This window comes from Talpa occidentalis, unplaced genomic scaffold (genome assembly GCF_014898055.3).
Source record: "Talpa occidentalis isolate TD23 unplaced genomic scaffold, MPIMG_talOcc4v2.1 talOcc4.5, whole genome shotgun sequence".
NCBI lineage: Eukaryota > Metazoa > Chordata > Mammalia > Eulipotyphla > Talpidae > Talpa > Talpa occidentalis.
Window position 1 is genome coordinate 157,251 of NW_023604861.1, and position 16,083 is coordinate 173,333.

The 16,083-nt window shown below is 59.8% G+C and overlaps 1 protein-coding gene and 1 non-coding gene across 2 annotated transcripts; both read left to right on the forward strand.

The window, feature by feature from the left end:
* Positions 1-1,724: 1,724 nt before the first annotated feature.
* CUNH13orf46 (chromosome unknown C13orf46 homolog) lies at positions 1,725-6,223 on the forward strand. The gene is made up of 7 exons (XM_037528659.2): positions 1,725-2,005; positions 3,302-3,353; positions 3,815-3,965; positions 4,749-4,796; positions 5,051-5,118; positions 5,826-5,906; positions 6,008-6,223. The coding sequence occupies exons 1-6, from the start codon at positions 1,816-1,818 to the stop codon at positions 5,890-5,892; spliced, it is 576 nt and encodes a 191-aa protein (XP_037384556.1). The 5' UTR covers positions 1,725-1,815; the 3' UTR covers positions 5,893-5,906; positions 6,008-6,223.
* A 5,580-nt stretch (positions 6,224-11,803) lies between these two features.
* On the forward strand, positions 11,804-11,967 carry LOC119260027 (U1 spliceosomal RNA). Its single transcript, XR_005128667.1, has one exon. It is a non-coding gene; the product is annotated as a U1 spliceosomal RNA (small nuclear RNA).
* The last annotated feature ends 4,116 nt before the right edge of the window (positions 11,968-16,083 follow it).

The following is a 16,083-nucleotide window of genomic DNA, read 5'->3' on the forward strand; positions in this document are numbered from 1 at the left end:
CTTCAGGCTCTTCGTCTACACGACGGGCAGCGGCGTATGTCATCCCAAAAAACGGGGAAAATGTTGCCCGAGAAAGCGACAAGGAGCCCCGACGCCCGGGAAAGCTCGACAAGGACCCCTGACGTGCGCAGCGCGAGCCGCCGGCGCTGCAACCTATTTTCCTGGCGATTAAAGCAGAGTTTATTCTTTGGGGGCCCGGCTGGCTTCTCCGGGGCGTGGCCGCAGGGCGTGGGGCTGGGCAGCCCTGCGCCAGGCGGTGAGGGTGAGGGCCAGAGAGGGCAGCGAGGAGCCGAGGTTGGCGGGGCCCCTGAGACGTCTCCCCAAGACCACGAGCTTCTCCTGGCACAGGGGGGCCCTGACGACGGGGAGGCCCCCGGTGGGTGAGGCTGGGGTGAGCCCCAGCGGGGGGGTCCTCTGGGGCCTGGAACATCCCCTGCAGCGGGTGCCGCCCGGGCGAGGGCTGAGGCCGATGGAAACGGGGAGGTTTGTGGGGGCGGCGCCCCCATGGTGGGTGAGCTGAAGCCCCTGGCGACGGGCCAAGTGCCGCGTGACAGTGATGTCCGGGGGTGGCTGGGGTCGCTGACGGCCGGTTGGGAGTGAGGAGAGCGTGTGCGGTGCTGGTGTGTGTGGATGGGGTGCTGGCGAGTGTGCAGTGGGGTGTTGGTGTAAATGGTGGTTGGTGTGTAACTGGGTTGGTGTCAGTGTGAGTGGGGCCGCTCTGCCTGGAGCTGTGCCTGGCGGGGATGGGGGCCGGGGCATGGGCCGGGTCACCCCACTCCTCAGGCAGTCAGCGTCCAGCTCGGGGACACGGGGTCAGACCCCGGGCTGGGCTTCCTTCCCAGGGGGTTTCTCTGGCCTCTGCTCTGGTGTGGGTGGGGGGGTGCCCCAGAGCCGGCAGAGAGCTGAGGGGCACAGCTGGATCGCAGTCAACTAGACACGCATGTCCAGAGCAGGACCGGCGGCTTCGAGGAGCCTGGACAACAGACACAGCCTGGCCCCACTGGGCCCAGGAGAGTCTGCTTGAGGGGCCAAGGAGGAACGCTGGAGAACGCAGGGCCTGAGGCTCCTCCAGGGCCCCCCAGATGGCGCGGGGGGGACCCATCAGCTGAAGCGAAGCTGCGCACGGCTCTCTGTCCAGCTTTGGTGTGCTGGCCCTTCAGCCCAGAGCAAGTGACCGAGCCCTGCCCTGGCTCCTGGGAGCTGGGGGCTTGCGGGCTCTGGGGGTGCTGCCTTGTGCTGGGGTACTCCCAAGTCGGCAGTACTGGCTGACCAAACCCAGGTCTCGGTCAATCGGGGGGAATGCATGGGGGGGTCTGGGGCTGGACTGCCCACAACTGCTGCCCAGCCTGACGCCCAGCCCAGTGCCCATCCAGTGCCAGCCTGGCCTGTGGAGCATCCATGGGATCAGACTGCGGCACCCCAGGCCCCATGCAGTGGATACCCCCGCTGGCCCCCTGCCTAGCTACTGGACATTGAGTCCCCTGGCCACTGAGGACATGTAGGCACCACTGCCCTCCGGCCTGGGCCATATTTGCCCATGGAGACTGGAAAGGCCTAGAGCTGGAGTTGCTCCCAGGCCCTGAGCAGCTGAAGCTGGGGAGTGGGGGCCCCTCTGGCCTGCCCCCCAACTGGGGCCGGGAGGGAGGGAGGCAGGGGGGCCCACTGTGGGCTGTGGCTGCCGAGGGCCACATCGGATGACCTATGACCTCACGCCATGTCACAGGGGCCACTTGGCAACCAGGCCCTGGCTCTCTTGGCTGCCTGGCAGTGGGCGGGCCCAGGGCTGTCCCTCTGAGGGCGCCAGGGCGGGCAGAGATGGACAAGGACATGGGCACCATCCACCGGCGGCACCGGCTGGGCCCCGGGGCCCCTCCCTTGGGGGCGGCCCCTGGAAACACCAAGGCGGCCAGCGAGGTGGCTGAGCTTCAAAGGAGCCGGAGCGCGGGGGGCCTGCTGCAGAAGGGAGACCCGCCGAGCCCCGTCCAGAAGCTGGGCAAGGAGCTGGGTAGGCACCCCTGTGGCCGGGCAGCACCATGGCATCCACCAGGGCTGGTCCCACACGCCTTGAGGTGGGCAGGGCCTGCCGGCCAGTGCCCAAGCCATACTGCCATGCTGTGCCAACACCAGGGCCAAGGTCCGGACACCCCAAGGCGCCGCATCCCTGATCACACCAGCGGCCACCGTGCGGGGCGGGGACAGGGTGGGCGGGTGATGCAGCGGGGAAGAGCCCAACTCTGGCCTCGCCGCCAGGCGTGTGGGTGCAGCAAGGTGCCTGCCGTGCCCAGTGGCCCTGCGCACACCCAGCGCTCCCCGCCCCTGCCGCGCCGTCCCCGAAGCCCCGGCCCTCGGTCTCAGGGATCCGGCCCCGGGGCCACAGGCAACCAGCCAGCCGGCAGGGGTGGGGCGGAGGCCAGGCCTGGCCAGGCGGAGGGCCAAGCTCTGGGCAAGTTCTCCTCCCAGGCCTGACCGGGGGCGGTGGGGATACCCTCTGGCGCTCACCTAGGCGGGGCCGGCCCACACAGAGGGTGCGGGGTGCGGGGGTCGGGGCCCCGAGGGTGCATCCAGGCAAGCGGCCAGCTGGGCAAGGCTGCAGTGGGTGCGGACACCCTCGGGCTGCTGTGGGGCACCTGGGCCCGGCTACGTCCTCATCAGTCTTGCCCGCGGTGCTGGCCGTGGGGGAGCTGCCGGGGGAAGCAGCCTGGGCTTCCAGGCTCAGAAGTGGCCGCACAGAAGCCACGCAGGGCTGGCACCCGGGGCCTCTCTCTTGAGACGCCCTCCCTGCCCCCCGCATGGGCTCGGCCCAGCCTGCAGGCAGCCCGCGAGCTCGTGTCCACCTGCCCAGGCACCGCCCCGGCCGGCCTCCTGGGCATCACTGCCGGCTCTTCAGCACCCCTGGAAGAGCCGCCGCCGTGACGGGTCTGGGGCCTCTCTTGGGCGGCGACGGAACAGCTGAGACCCCCTCACTCCCAAAAGGGCCAGGACAGTGGGCGCCCGGCCCCGGCCCTGTTCAGAGGGGCTTTGCGCCCCGTCTCGGGGGAGCACGGCCCGGGGCCCGATCCCAGCAGGGCGCGCTGGTCCCTGGTGCGGGCGACACCAGCGGCCCGGGGCAGGAGGTGGGGGCTGCGCCCCTGGGCCCCCTGGGGTGGGCTGGGAGGCTTCCGGCCTGGCCACCGCGTGGGCATCCAGGGCATGTCGGGTTGGGGACCGCGGTCACGTCTCCAGGCCTGGGAGCCATGGGAGCTGCGGCGCAGTGGCCAGGCCCCCCGAGCGAGGCGCCAGTGACCGGTCCCGTCCCCCTCAGAGTCTGAAGAGCAGGGCAAGGACCTCGGAAGCGATGCCGAAGCGGCGGGCTAGTGAGTGGTCCTCGGGGAAGGGGTCTCTGGGCAGACGTGGGTGGGAGAGGCCAGGAGAGGAGCCCCGGGGTGTCCTGAGGAGCGGGTGTCTGCTGCCCTGCAGCCCCTCGGCCCTGGCGGCCCCTGGACTGCAGAGAGGAGGCGCTGCCCAGTCCGGGCTGGGGGCCCCTGGGCACAAGGCACTGCGCACAGAGCCCCGGGGGACTTCCGAGGAGGTGGGGTCTCCTGAGTCCCGCAGCTTCGTCTCCACCCCACCCGCCCCCGTCCTCAAGAAGGGCGACCCAAGGCTCGTCCACACGCTGGCAGGCGGGGGCGGCCACTCCACAAGGGGCACCTGGGGGCGCCTGGCACTCGGGCTTGCGGAGAGGGCAGGGCAGGGGAGTGCGTGCCCCCAGCCCGCGAGGGCGGCCCAGGGGCGGGCGGCCTCTGTTGGCCGTGACAAACCCGTGTCCACGCCCCAGTCAGGCCATTCCCGAGGACGGCGCGCAGGAAAAGCACCAGGACGTCCTCGCAAGGTCGGACCACGAGAGCAGGAAGGCAGAGGCCCCAGAGGAGAGCGGCCCCCGGGCCAGGGAAGGGCAGCACGTGGACGTGGGCGGCCAGGAGGCCAAGGTCAGGCTGCGCCCCAGAGCCCACCCTGCTCCAGGTCGAGCCCTGCCTCCAGTACCCGCTTGGGGTCTCCCTGCAGGGACAGGAGCTCAGCCATAAAAGCCAGGCACCCCTGAGCAAGAGGCAGGAGCTTCCGCTCTGGTCACAGGGGCCCCGTCCTCCTGCGGACACCCCCGGGGCCCTGACCGGAGCTGCAGTGGCTTGGGCTCCCAGGCCAGCTCACCAACACCCTGCGCACCCCAGGGGGAGCCCGGAGCGGCGCCCTCAGCCTGAGCTGGACCCAAAGCAGCCCCCGCACTGCCCCTTCTGCCCGGCACGCTCGGCAGGCAGCGGCTGCCCCCGCGGGAGTAAAAGCTTCTGGGAATGTCCTCCTGGACTTAACTGCAGGGTCCTCGGCTGTTCGGGGTGCCGGGAAGCCCCCCGCCCCTCGACCCCACAGTCAGGCGCTGCCTGGGGAGCAGGGCTGGGATGGGCAGGAAGGGCAACTCCAGTTCTGGCCACCCCTCATCACCACAGCCTCTGTTCTCAGATGGTGAAGGTGGGGGAGGCTCCCTGGGGTCTCTGGGGCAGGGAGGGGAGCAGCCCGAGCCCCTCCTCCCTGTACCAGAGCGTCCCAGATACCTCGGCACTCGCCGCCAGCCGGCCCACCAGCTTCGGGGTCCCCCACGGGCATGGCCCATGTTGGGCGGCCCAGGGACACTGGCCCAGACCTCGGGCTGCTGGGCCAGAGCTGCCACCTGCCGCTCAGCCAAGGCAGTCACACGCCGCCCTGGCTTCCCTCCGCAGAGGCCAGCTGTGTTTGTGGAGATAGACCTGCAAGACTGCGCCGAGGAGGTGAAGGCCTTGGGGCGGCAGTCAGAGCACCGGATCGGATCGGGCCTGGGGCGGGGGCTCAGGCTGGGCCCAGACCTGCTCCAGGGAACTTGGAGGGGCTGGAGCAGTGACACCCAGATGGGCCGGAGCCCTCGGGTGTGCCTGGCCGGGCGAGGGCAGCCTCACCGCGCCTCCTCTCATCCTGGGTGGGCCCAGCAGGTCTGGTCTTGGGGTCAGGCTTGGCCCTCCCAAAGGGCTCCTGCCGCTTCCCGCAGGTGGTCACGTGTGCCGTGACAGAAGAGAAGCGGGCCCAGGCGGACGCGGGGGATCTGTCTGAAGATGAGTGAGTGAGGTTGTGGGGTCATGCTTAAAGGAGGTGGGCCTCTTCTCCTACAGTTTCTGGGGCCCCTGCACCTCATGCAGCAGTGTTGGGGGCCCAAGCACTCCCACGGTTGGGGAAAAGACCCAGGATGACAAGGCCAGGCCCACTTTCCCTGTCCCACCCACCAACAAGACAGCCAGGCTGAGGGAGATGTGGGAGGAGGCAGGGGTGAGGGTGGCTGTCTCCCCTGGGTGGTGCTAGTTCCTTGGTTTGGGGTTTGGCAGCAGGGCGAGCAGAGTCGGCCCTGGGGGCAGGGGAGCCGCAGAGGGCCAGTGTCACAGCAGAGCCTGGGGCCGGGGCGGGGCGCATCCTCCCGCCTGGGCAGCGCTGCAAGGGCCAGGGTGACATTCGCCCTCCACCACTTGCCCCGTGGGCCTGTGTTATTTTAATGACATGGAGAAACTCGAACAAGGAAAGGCGGTTTGTCCAAACTCCACCACTCAGAGGGAACAGGTCTATTATCACATCCACTTACAGTAGTTTCGAGAGAAAGATCGCTCTGTTGACAGCAAAGCTGATACGCAATCATCTCAAACACGCAAAATGTGTACAGCAAAGAGCCCTTGAGCAAACACGCAGCCTCGTGGGAGGGGGTGCTCCCTGGACCCCCATCAGCCCTGCGGGATGGGTACAGCCCAGCCCACAGCCAGCCACGACACCCCCTCCAGGTCGGGGGCCAGCTGGGTGTGCTGCGTCCCGTACGCGACCCGGAGAAAGGCAAAGGAGAGCGCGTAGCTGCCCTGGAGCAGGTAACTCGCTCTGGACGTGCCAGCGGGTGGCGGAGCCTAGAGGGGACAGGAAGCAGAAAAGAGGGCATTCGACCACCCACCAACTCCTCCCGACTTCCCAGGTCCCACCTGAGATTCCTGTCTGCCCAGTAGCTGTGGGCCAGCCAGAGCTGGGAGGGACGAGGGACACAGACATCAGCCCCAGCAGGGCCACGAACCTGTGTTGGGCCCCTCCCCATGGTGGGCGCTGACGCCGCTGTCAACAAAGAGACAATAAAGAAGGACGGGGCCTGTGCCAACCCCGTGCCATGCCTTTGTCCATGAAATGTGAACTGGAAGGGTGGCTCGAAACAGACAGGACGGCTTGCCCTTGCGGTCCCCGGGTGCACGCAGCCCGGAGGCCCTGCAGAGCCTGTCCCCTGAGACCTGCCATCCTGGAGCTGGTGTGGGGAGCTCACGGGGGCCAGGAGGCCATGGAGAGGATTCCAGCGTGGGGTAGGGCTGGTGAGCACCGGGCAGGACAGGGCCATGCACAGGGACACAAGAAAGGACCATGAAGTCCTTTGTGTGAGCGCACAGCACAGGCGGGCAAGGTGAGCGCAGAGCTCATGGTTGCAAGATTAAGAACCCTGACTGGCCTACTCCTGCCAGACATGCCACCAACATGCACACAGGGGACACACATCCGTGCACATATGTCCACACAGCTCTCACACGCGCCCATTCACATGCACACATGCACGTGTAGACCTTAAGTGTGCACATGGCCACACACTACACACATGCACACGTGGGCCTATGCACCAGGCACACACACAATCACGTGTGTGCAAGCAGACACACTTCACACATGTAGGTCACACTTGTGCACATACCTGTACAATCACATGCAAATACGTATATCCGCACATGCATGAGAGCAGCATGTGCACAAGTGAAAATCCCAATGCACAGCACCTCAGTTCCCACTCCTGGTTGGCATGTGGGGCTGTGGCCAGGGCTGAGAGAGATTTTCCAGGGAGGGCACCTCTGCAGAGATGGTGCCAAATGGCGCTGTGACCTGCCTCCTACAGGCTGGGCCACTGTCTGTCCCCCGGACAGGCGGCACCAAGCAAGTGCGCTCATCCAGTCTCCAAGTGGGAACCTGGGGGGCCTTTACCTGCACCTGACCCCCAACAACTGGACCCACTGGAAGGGCACTCAGTAAGCTTCTGAGTAAGTAGCTAGTCAGTCCCTTGAAGAGCAGCTTGGGTACAGCTTTCCTCCTCTTAGTAATTCTGCTTTCAACAACTGTGGTCAAAAATGATACTCGTTTGCTACGCCTTGCCTCATGGTCTAGGTTAGAAAATGTCTCTGCTGCTGCCATTGGATCAGGTGTTTTGTGCATGTGGATTAGTTCCATTTGGTCTAGCGATCAAATCTACTGCACCCTTAGTGATTTTCTGTCCAGATGATCCACCTAGTGTTAACAGAGAAATTAAATCACTCGATAGTGCTAAGCACAGATGTATTCCCGTCAGGCTTACATCAGACTTCTCAGCAGAAACTGCAGGCAAGGAGAGAGTGGAATGATGTATTCAAAATTTTGACCACAGTTATTAAAACTAAAATTAATAGGAGGAGGAAAGCTGCAGCCAAGCTGTTCCTCAAGATAAAAGCTGCTCAAAGATAAAGACTTCCAGCCAAGAATACCATATCCTTCAAGACTGTCCTTCAGATACGAGAGAAATAAATGACTTGCCAGACAAACAAAAGCAGGAGTTTGCAAACACTAGGCCTCTCCTATAAGAAGCGTTGAAAGAACACATCTACCACAATAAAAGTGAAGGAAATACACCAAAAAATTAGGCAATAAATATAACCAGAAAACTAAAGAAAACTGGCAATGGGGGCCTCCCCGGTGGCGCAGCGGTTGAGCGCTGGGTTGTGAAGCTGCCCGCGGCCTCTGCAGCGCCGGTTCAATCCCCGGCTGCTCCCCGGCCACTGGAGGAGGATCCCACATGGCGCGCAGACCTCTCCTGCCGCCCGCTGCTCCCCTCAGCAGTGTCCTTCGGTCCTTCTGCCTGCTCTGCTCCCCGCTCTGGCTCTGGTGAATTCTCTCACCCTCCCGCGCTTCTGACTGTACCCAGTGCTTGTATAAATAAAAATAAATTAAAAAAAAATAATTAAAAAAAAAAAAAAGAAAACTGGCAGTAACAAATGCCGATATATCAATAATCACTCTAAATGTAACTATACTGAGCTCACTGTCGAGGCACCGAGTGGGTGGTTTTATCTGAAAACAACACCCAACTTCCTGTTGCCCCCAGGAGACCCACCTGAGCTCTGAACATAAACACAGGCGCAGAGCAAATGACTGGAAACAAACCTGCTTGTAAGCAGGAGGGACCAGAGAACACGGGAAAGTCATGCTTACATCAGATAAAGAAGTTCCCAGTACAAAGCTGAAAGACAGGGATGGACATTATGTACTGATTAAAGGCTCAATACATCAGGAATATAATGCACATTCACGCACGCACACGCATGCACATACACACACAGCAAAAGCAGCAGCACCAAAATATATAAAACAACCATTAACAAACCTGAAAACAGACACTGGCCACACAGAATAATGGTAGGTGACTTCACCACCCCACTTACTTCAGTTACATCAGAATAGCCTTAAAAATGGGCCTCCCTGGTGGCGCAGGGGTTAAGACGCAGACTGTGATGCAGTCCACAGCCTCTGCAGCACAAGTTCGATCCTCGGCCAGGGAGCTACCCACATGGCACAGCAGACCCACCCTGTCTCCCCGCTGCTCCCCTCAGCAGTGGATTTCAGTTTGCCTGTTGTGCTCCCCACTCTGTCTCTGGTGAGTCCTCTTATGCCCCGCATCTCTGGCCTGAACCCCAGCTCTTGCATGCATAAATAAATCTTTAAAAAAAATAGCCTTAAACGAGGAATTGGACTGGATAGACCAACCAGATATTTATAGGGCACTACGCCAAAAACAGATGAATAAACATTCTCTTCAAGTACACTTGGAGCATTTGCCAAGATGGACCACATGTTGGGTCACAAAACAAGAATCAATAAATTCATGAAGATACATCAAGTATCTTCTGACCACAAAGCAGGAAAAACCCTGAATATGTGGAGATTGAACAACACACTTCATGACTACTGGGTTAATGAAAAAATCGAGGAAGAGATTCAAAATTTATTTTAAAGATTTATTTTTATTTATACAAGAACTGGGGTGCAGGCCAGATGTGTGGGAGGGTGAGAGGATTCACAAGAGACAAGTGGGGAACAGAACAGGCAGACTGACTGAAATCCACTGCTGAGGGGAGCAGTGGGCGAGACAGGAGAGGTCTGCTGTGCCATGTGGGATGCTCACCAGCCAGCTGGGATAGAAACAGCACTGCTGAGGCTGCGGACAGCTTCACGGCGCGGCGCTCGACTGCTGTGCCACCAGGGGAGGCCCAGAGATTAAAAATTTAAGTGGAGACAAATGAAAACAAAGATATGGCCAACCAAAACTACGTGATACACAAGAGCAACACTAAGAGGGAGGTATGTATAGCTATATAGGCCGCATCAAGACACAAGAAAAAGGTCAAATTAGTCGTCTAACAATACACCTTAAGGAACTAGAAAAATAAAAACACATGAAACCGAGAGCCAGTAGGAGGAAGGAAATAAAATAAGATCAGAAATAAACAGAAGTCGGGCCTCCCCGGTGGCACAGCGGTTGAGCGCTGGGTTGCGAGGCTGCCCGCGGCCTCTGCCGCGCCGGTTCGATCCCCGGCTGCTTCCCGGCCACCGGCGGAGGATCCCACATGGCGCGCAGACCTCTCCTGCCGCCCGCTGCTCCCCTCGGCAGTGTGCCTCGGTCCTTCTGCCTGCTCTGCTTCCCGCTCTGGCTCTGGTGAATTCTCTCGCCCTCCCGCGCTTCTGACTGTACCCAGTGCATGTATAAACAAAACAAACAAACAAACAAAATAAATAAATAAAACATGCCTCTATAAAAAAAAAATAAAAAAAAAAAAAAAGAAACAGAAGTCAAAAAGTTCAAAAGATCAACAAAACCAAAAGCTGATTCTTAGGGGAAAATGAACAAAATAGACAAACCTCAAGCTAGACTCACGAAGGAAAAAAAAAAAAAATGGGAAAAACTCTAATATAAATGGAATCAGAAACAAAAATGGAAGTTTCCAGAGACACCTTGAAAATCCAGAGAATCGGGCCTCCCTGGTGGCACGGGGGTTAAGACGCAACCTATGAAGTAATCCGCACCCACTGCAGCAGGAGTTCGATTCCCAGCCAGCCAGGGAGAAACCCACATGGTGGGACAGACCTCTCCTGTCTCTCCCGCTGCTCCCCTCAGCCGTGTACTTCGGTCCGTCTGCCTGTTCTGTTCCCCACTCTGTCTCTGGTGAATCCTCTCACCCCCCACATCTCTGGCCTGTACCCCAATTCTTGTATAAAAATAAATAAATCTTAAAAAAAAAAAAAGAAAATCCAGAGAATCATAGGAGACTACTATAAATGTCTTAGTGCTAATAAATTGGAAAATCTGGAAGAGAAGGACAATTTTTTTTTAAAGCATAAAACCTTCCACAACTGAATCAAGAGAAAATAGAAAACCTGAGCAGACCAATTACAAGCAAGGAAATTTAAATAGTAATTAAAGTTCTCCCCCAAAACAAAAGACAAAGACCAAGTGGTTTTACTAGTGATTTCTTTTTTTTAAAGATTTATTTATGCATACAAAAACTAGGGTACAGACCAGAGTTGTGGGGGTGAGAGGACTCCCCAGAGACAGAGTGGGGAACAGAACAGGCAGACTGACTGAACTACACTGCTAAGGGGAGCGGCGGGGAGACAGGAGAGGTCTGCTGCGCTCTGTGGGTAGCACCCCGGCCGGCCGGGGATCGAACTCGTGCTGCAGAGGCTGTAAAATGCTTCATAGTGCGGTGCCCAACCCCTTGTACCACCAGGGAGGCCCTTACTAGTGATTTCTACAAAACTTTCAAAAAGAAACTTATATCCTCCTTTTCCAAAGAGGGAACATTCCAAAGAAGGAATGTTCCCAAACACATTTTATGGTGCCAACATTACCCTAGTACCAAAAGCAGACAAGAATATCACAAAAAAAAGAAAACTACAGAACAATCTTCCTGATGAACACAGATGCAAAAATACTCAACGAAGTCTTAGCAACACAAATCCAACAATACATCAAAAGAATTGTACATCACAACCAAGTGGGATTTACTCCTGCGAAACAAGGATGGTTCAGCACAGCAAATCGATCCATGTAATTCACATCAACAAGAGGAAAGACAGGGCCTCCCTGGTGGCGCAGCAGTTGAGCGCTGGGTTGTGAAGCTGCCCGCAGCCTCCACAGCGCAGGCTCGATTCCCGGCTGCTCCCCGGCCACCGGAGGAGGGTCCCACATGGCGCGCAGACCTCTCCTGCCGCCCGCTGCTCCCCTCAGCAGTGTCCTTCGGTCCTTCTGCCTGCTCTGCTCCCCGCTCTGGCTCTGGTGGATTCTCTCACCCTCCCGTGCTTCTGACTGTACCCAGTGCATGTATGTATGTATAAATCAATCAATAAATAAATCTTTAAAAAAAAAAAAAAAGAGGAAAGACAAAAATCATGACCAGATCAACAGATGCAGGGAAGGCATTTGGCAAGAGTCAGCATCCATTTTGTGATAAAAACTCTTAGTAAAACGGAAATATAAGGAACATACTTCAATATAATAAAGGCCATATATACCACAGCCATAGCTAGCATCATACTCCGTCGACAGAAACTGAAATATTTTCCTCTAAGATAGGTACACGGGATGTCTATTCTCACCACTACTATTCAACAGAGTATTGGAAGTCCTAGCTACAGCAATTAAAAAAAAGATGTAAAAATACTTACCTGGCAGGGAAGAGACCATGATCATAAAGGTAGTTTTCCCAGGGTGAGGCTTATCCGTTGCACTCGGGATGTGCTGACCCCTGTGGCTTCCCCAAATGTGGGAAACTCGACTGCATAATTTGTGGTAGTGGGAGACTGCGTTCGCGCTCTCCCCTGAAAAAAAAAAAAAGAAAAAAGATGTAAAAGGAATCCAAATTGGGCCTCCCCTGGTGGCGCAGCGGTTGAGCGCTGGGCTGCGAAGCTGCCCGCAGCCTCTGCAGCACTGGTTCGATCCCCAGCCGCAGGCGAGGGTCCCACATGGCGCGCAGACCCCTCCTGCTGTGCCCGCTGCTCCCCTCAGCAGTGTACTTCGTCCGTCTGCCTGCTCTGCTCCCCGCTGTGGCTCTGGTGAGTCCTCTCACCCTCCTGCATTTCTGACTGTACCCAGCGCTTGTATAAATAAATAAATCTAAAAAAAAAAAATCCAAATTGGAAAAGTAGTAAAGTTATCACTATTTACAGATGATATGGCAATATACATAGAAACCCTAAAGACCACTAAAAAACTATTAGGAACAATGAAGGCATATAATAAGGTGGCAGCCTACAAAATCTACATATAAAAGTCTGTTGCATTCCTATATACAAATAAGGAACTAGAAGAGAAGAAAATCAAACAATCCCATTTACAGTACATCAAGAAATACTAAATACCTAGAAATCTAGCAAAGGAGGTGAATGACCTATTCATTGAAAACTATAAGACACTATTCCGGGCCTCCCCTGGTGGCGCAGCGGTTGAGCGCCGGGCTGTGAAGCTGCCCGCAGCCTCTGCAGCACCAGTTCAATCCCTGGGCACTGGTGAGGGTCCCACATGGCGCGCAGACCTCTCCTGTTGCGCCCGCTGCTCCCCTCAGCAGTGTGTTTTGTCAGTCTGCCTGTTCTGTTCCCCACTCTGGCTCTGGTGAATCCTCTCACCCTCCTGAGCTGCTGACTATACCCAGTGCTTGTATAAAAAAAAAAAAAAAAGACACCGTTCAAAGAAATAGAGGAAGACAGAAAGAAATAGAAAGCTATCCAAGCTCATAGTTTGGAAGGATTAATATCGTTAAAACGTCAGTCTCACCCAATATATAGCTTCAATGCAGTCCCTATTAAAGTTTCAATGGAATTCTTTGAAGAAATAGGACAAATTCTATTAAAATTTATATGGAAACACAAAAGACCCCAAATAACCAGAGCAATCCTGACAAAAAAGGGAAAGTGTAGTAGTAGCACAGTCCCTGATTTCAAACTATACTACAAAGCTATAGTAATAAAAATATTATGGCATTGGAATTAAAATAGAGCAGGCCAATGGCCCAGAAGTAAACCCACAATTGGGCCTCCCAGGTGGCGCAGCAGTTGAGAGCAGGCTTGCGAAGCTGCCCGCAGCCTCTGCAGCGCTGGTTCGATCCCCGGCCACCAGGCAAGGGTCCCACATGGCGGGCAGACCTCTCCTGCTGCCCGCTGCTCCCCTCAGCAGTGTACTTCGTTCATCTGGCTATTCTGCTCCCTGCTCTGGCTCTGGTGAATTCTCTCACCCTCCCGCGCTTCTGACTGTACCCAGTGCATGTATCAATCAATAAATAAATCTTTAAAAAAAAATAAACCCACGATTTATGCTATTAATTTATGACAAAGGAACTAAGACTATACAATGGAGAAAGTCTATTTAATAGGTCGTGCTAGGAAAACTGGATGTTCTCTCACCATATGTAAAAATTAACTCAAACTGGGCTAAAGACTGGGATGCAAGACCAGCAACTATAAAATACACAGAAGAGAACACAGGCAAAAGACTGTGACATTGACTTCAGGGATGTCTTTGGGGACTGACTCCAAAGACAAGGCAAACAAAAGCAAAAACAAGCAACGGGGCTTAGTCAAGCTAAAACGCTGCTGCACAGCAAGAGAAACTGCCGTTAAAACAAAAAGACACCCCAGTGAATGGGGGAAATATTTTTACACCAAGCAGGTGACAAGGGGCTAATAGCCAAGATTTTCAAAGAACTCATAGAATTCAAGGAAAAGAAAAACAACCCAATCAAAAAAATGGGTGGCTCGCAGACACGTCTCTATAGGGGACACACAGATGCCCACAGGCATGAGGGAAACCCTCATCGTCCCACCCTGCGGGTCGACCAGGGGATAGGAAGGCGCAGCTTCTAAGGGGCACGTGTCCCAAGCTCGCTCTGGCACCGCTCACCGGGCTGAGCTAGGCCTGTGGCCCAAGGGCCAGGAGCAGAGTGCGGTCAGGGGGCTGCAGGGACCGGGTGGGGTGGGGGAGGGGGACGCGGGGGCAGGTGGACCAGGACTCGGGAACCCCCTTACTGACATGACGCTGAGGAACCAGCCCCCCCGGGGACATTTGGTGGCAGCAGCTCATGGACACATGACCGGGCGGTGTCAGTAGCCCAGTCATGGGAGTCATGGGGTGTCCATGTGCTGCCTGGGAGAGGCGCCCTGCCTCCTTCCCCAGGAGGGCTGTGTGCACACGCGGGGACCTCCCACACCTGGGGCTCCCACACCCCAGGGCTCCCACACCCCGGGGGCTCCCACACACGGGGGCTCCACACCCGGGGCCTCCACACCCCAGGGCTCCCCAACCCCAGGGGCTCCACACCCAGGGCCTCCACGCCCGGGGCCTCCACACCCCAGGGCTCCCCAACCCCAGGGCCTCCACACCCGGGGCCTCCACACCCCAGGGCTCCCCAACCCCAGGGCCTCCAACGCCCGGGGCCTCCACACCCGGGGCCTCCACACCCCAGGGCTCCCCAACCCCAGGGCCTCCAACGCCCGGGGCCTCCACACCCGGGGCCTCCACACCCGGGCGTCCACACCCCAGGGCTCCCCAACCCCAGGGCCTCCACACCCGGGGCCTCCACACCCGGGGCGTCCACACCCGGGCGTCCACACCCGGGGCCTCCACACCCGGGGCTCCCCAACCCCAGGGCCTCCACACCCGGGGCCTCCACACCCGGGGCCCCCACTCCCCAGGGCTCCCAACCCCAGGGGCTCCACACCCGGGGCCTCCACACCCGGGGCCTCCACACCCGGGCGTCCACACCCGGGGCCCCCACGCCCGGGGCCCCCACACCCGGGCCCGGCCGCTGCCACACCCACCGGCCGCGCAGTGCAGGGCTCACCCCTGCGGCGGCGGCTCGGGCCCACGCCCCGCCCTCCGGCCGCGCGCCTCAGCGGCGTCCCCCTCGCGCCTCCCGGCGGCCGGCGAGCTGCTTCCGGCGCCGGCGCGCGGAGAGGCGTGGCCGCTCCCCCGGGCGGGGCGGGGATGCGGGCGTGTCCGGGGCGTGGCGTGGGGCGGGTCCGGGAGGGGGCGACGGCGTGGCGCGGCGTGGGGCGTGGCTAGGGCGTAATGGGGGCGGGCGGGGGCGACGGCGGGGCGTGGCTAGGGCGTAATGGGGGCGGGCGGGGGCGACGGCGGGGCGTGGCTAGGGCGTGATGGGGGCGGGCGGGGGCGACGGCGGGGCGTGGCTAGGGCGTAATGGGGCGGGCGGGGGCGACGGCGGGGCGTGGCTGGGGGCGGGGCGGGCGCAGTGGGGGCGGGCCGTGGCTGGGGCGGGGGCGACGCGGGGCGGGGGCGACCGGGGCCCGCCGATTCCGCTTCCCGCCGGGGTGCGCGGCGGCCGGAGCCTCGCGCGCGGGGGACCCGGCCCGGGGCTCGGCCGCGGTGGGGCCTCTGGCGCCTCCCGGGACGGGGCTCCGCGCCCGCCGCCCGCCCGCCCCGGGGGCTCCGGGGTTCCCGCGCAGGCGAAGCCGGGGGCGGGTGTCGGGGCGTCGCCGCCGCCTCGGGGTGCCGGCTGCTGGGCGGGCGCGGGGCGCAGGGGTGCGGCGGGCGTTCCCCTCCCCTGGACGCCGGGGCGTCGGCTCGCCCGGGAAGCCCGTCCCGGCGCGCTCGCCCCGCTTCCCGCACGGGCGCCAACGCTCCACCTGCGGAGCTGGGGCGCGGGGTGGGGGGCGGGGGGCGGGGGAGGGGAGGACAGAAGGGGGGTCGCGGGGGCGGCTGCCGCGCCTCCTCGAGGCCCCCCGCGGACACGACTGTTCGCCGCAGGCCGCCCCTCCCCTCCGCGCGGAGTCCTCCTGGCGCCTTTATTGAACGTTAATTCGCCGCGTTTTGAGTCAGTTTCTGGAGAGGACAGGGCCGTCTGCGCCCCGCCCCCGCCGCGCCCGCGGGGAGCTCGGAACCGCCGCGAGTCCAGAGCCACCGCCGAAACAGCCCGGCGGCCTCCGCGG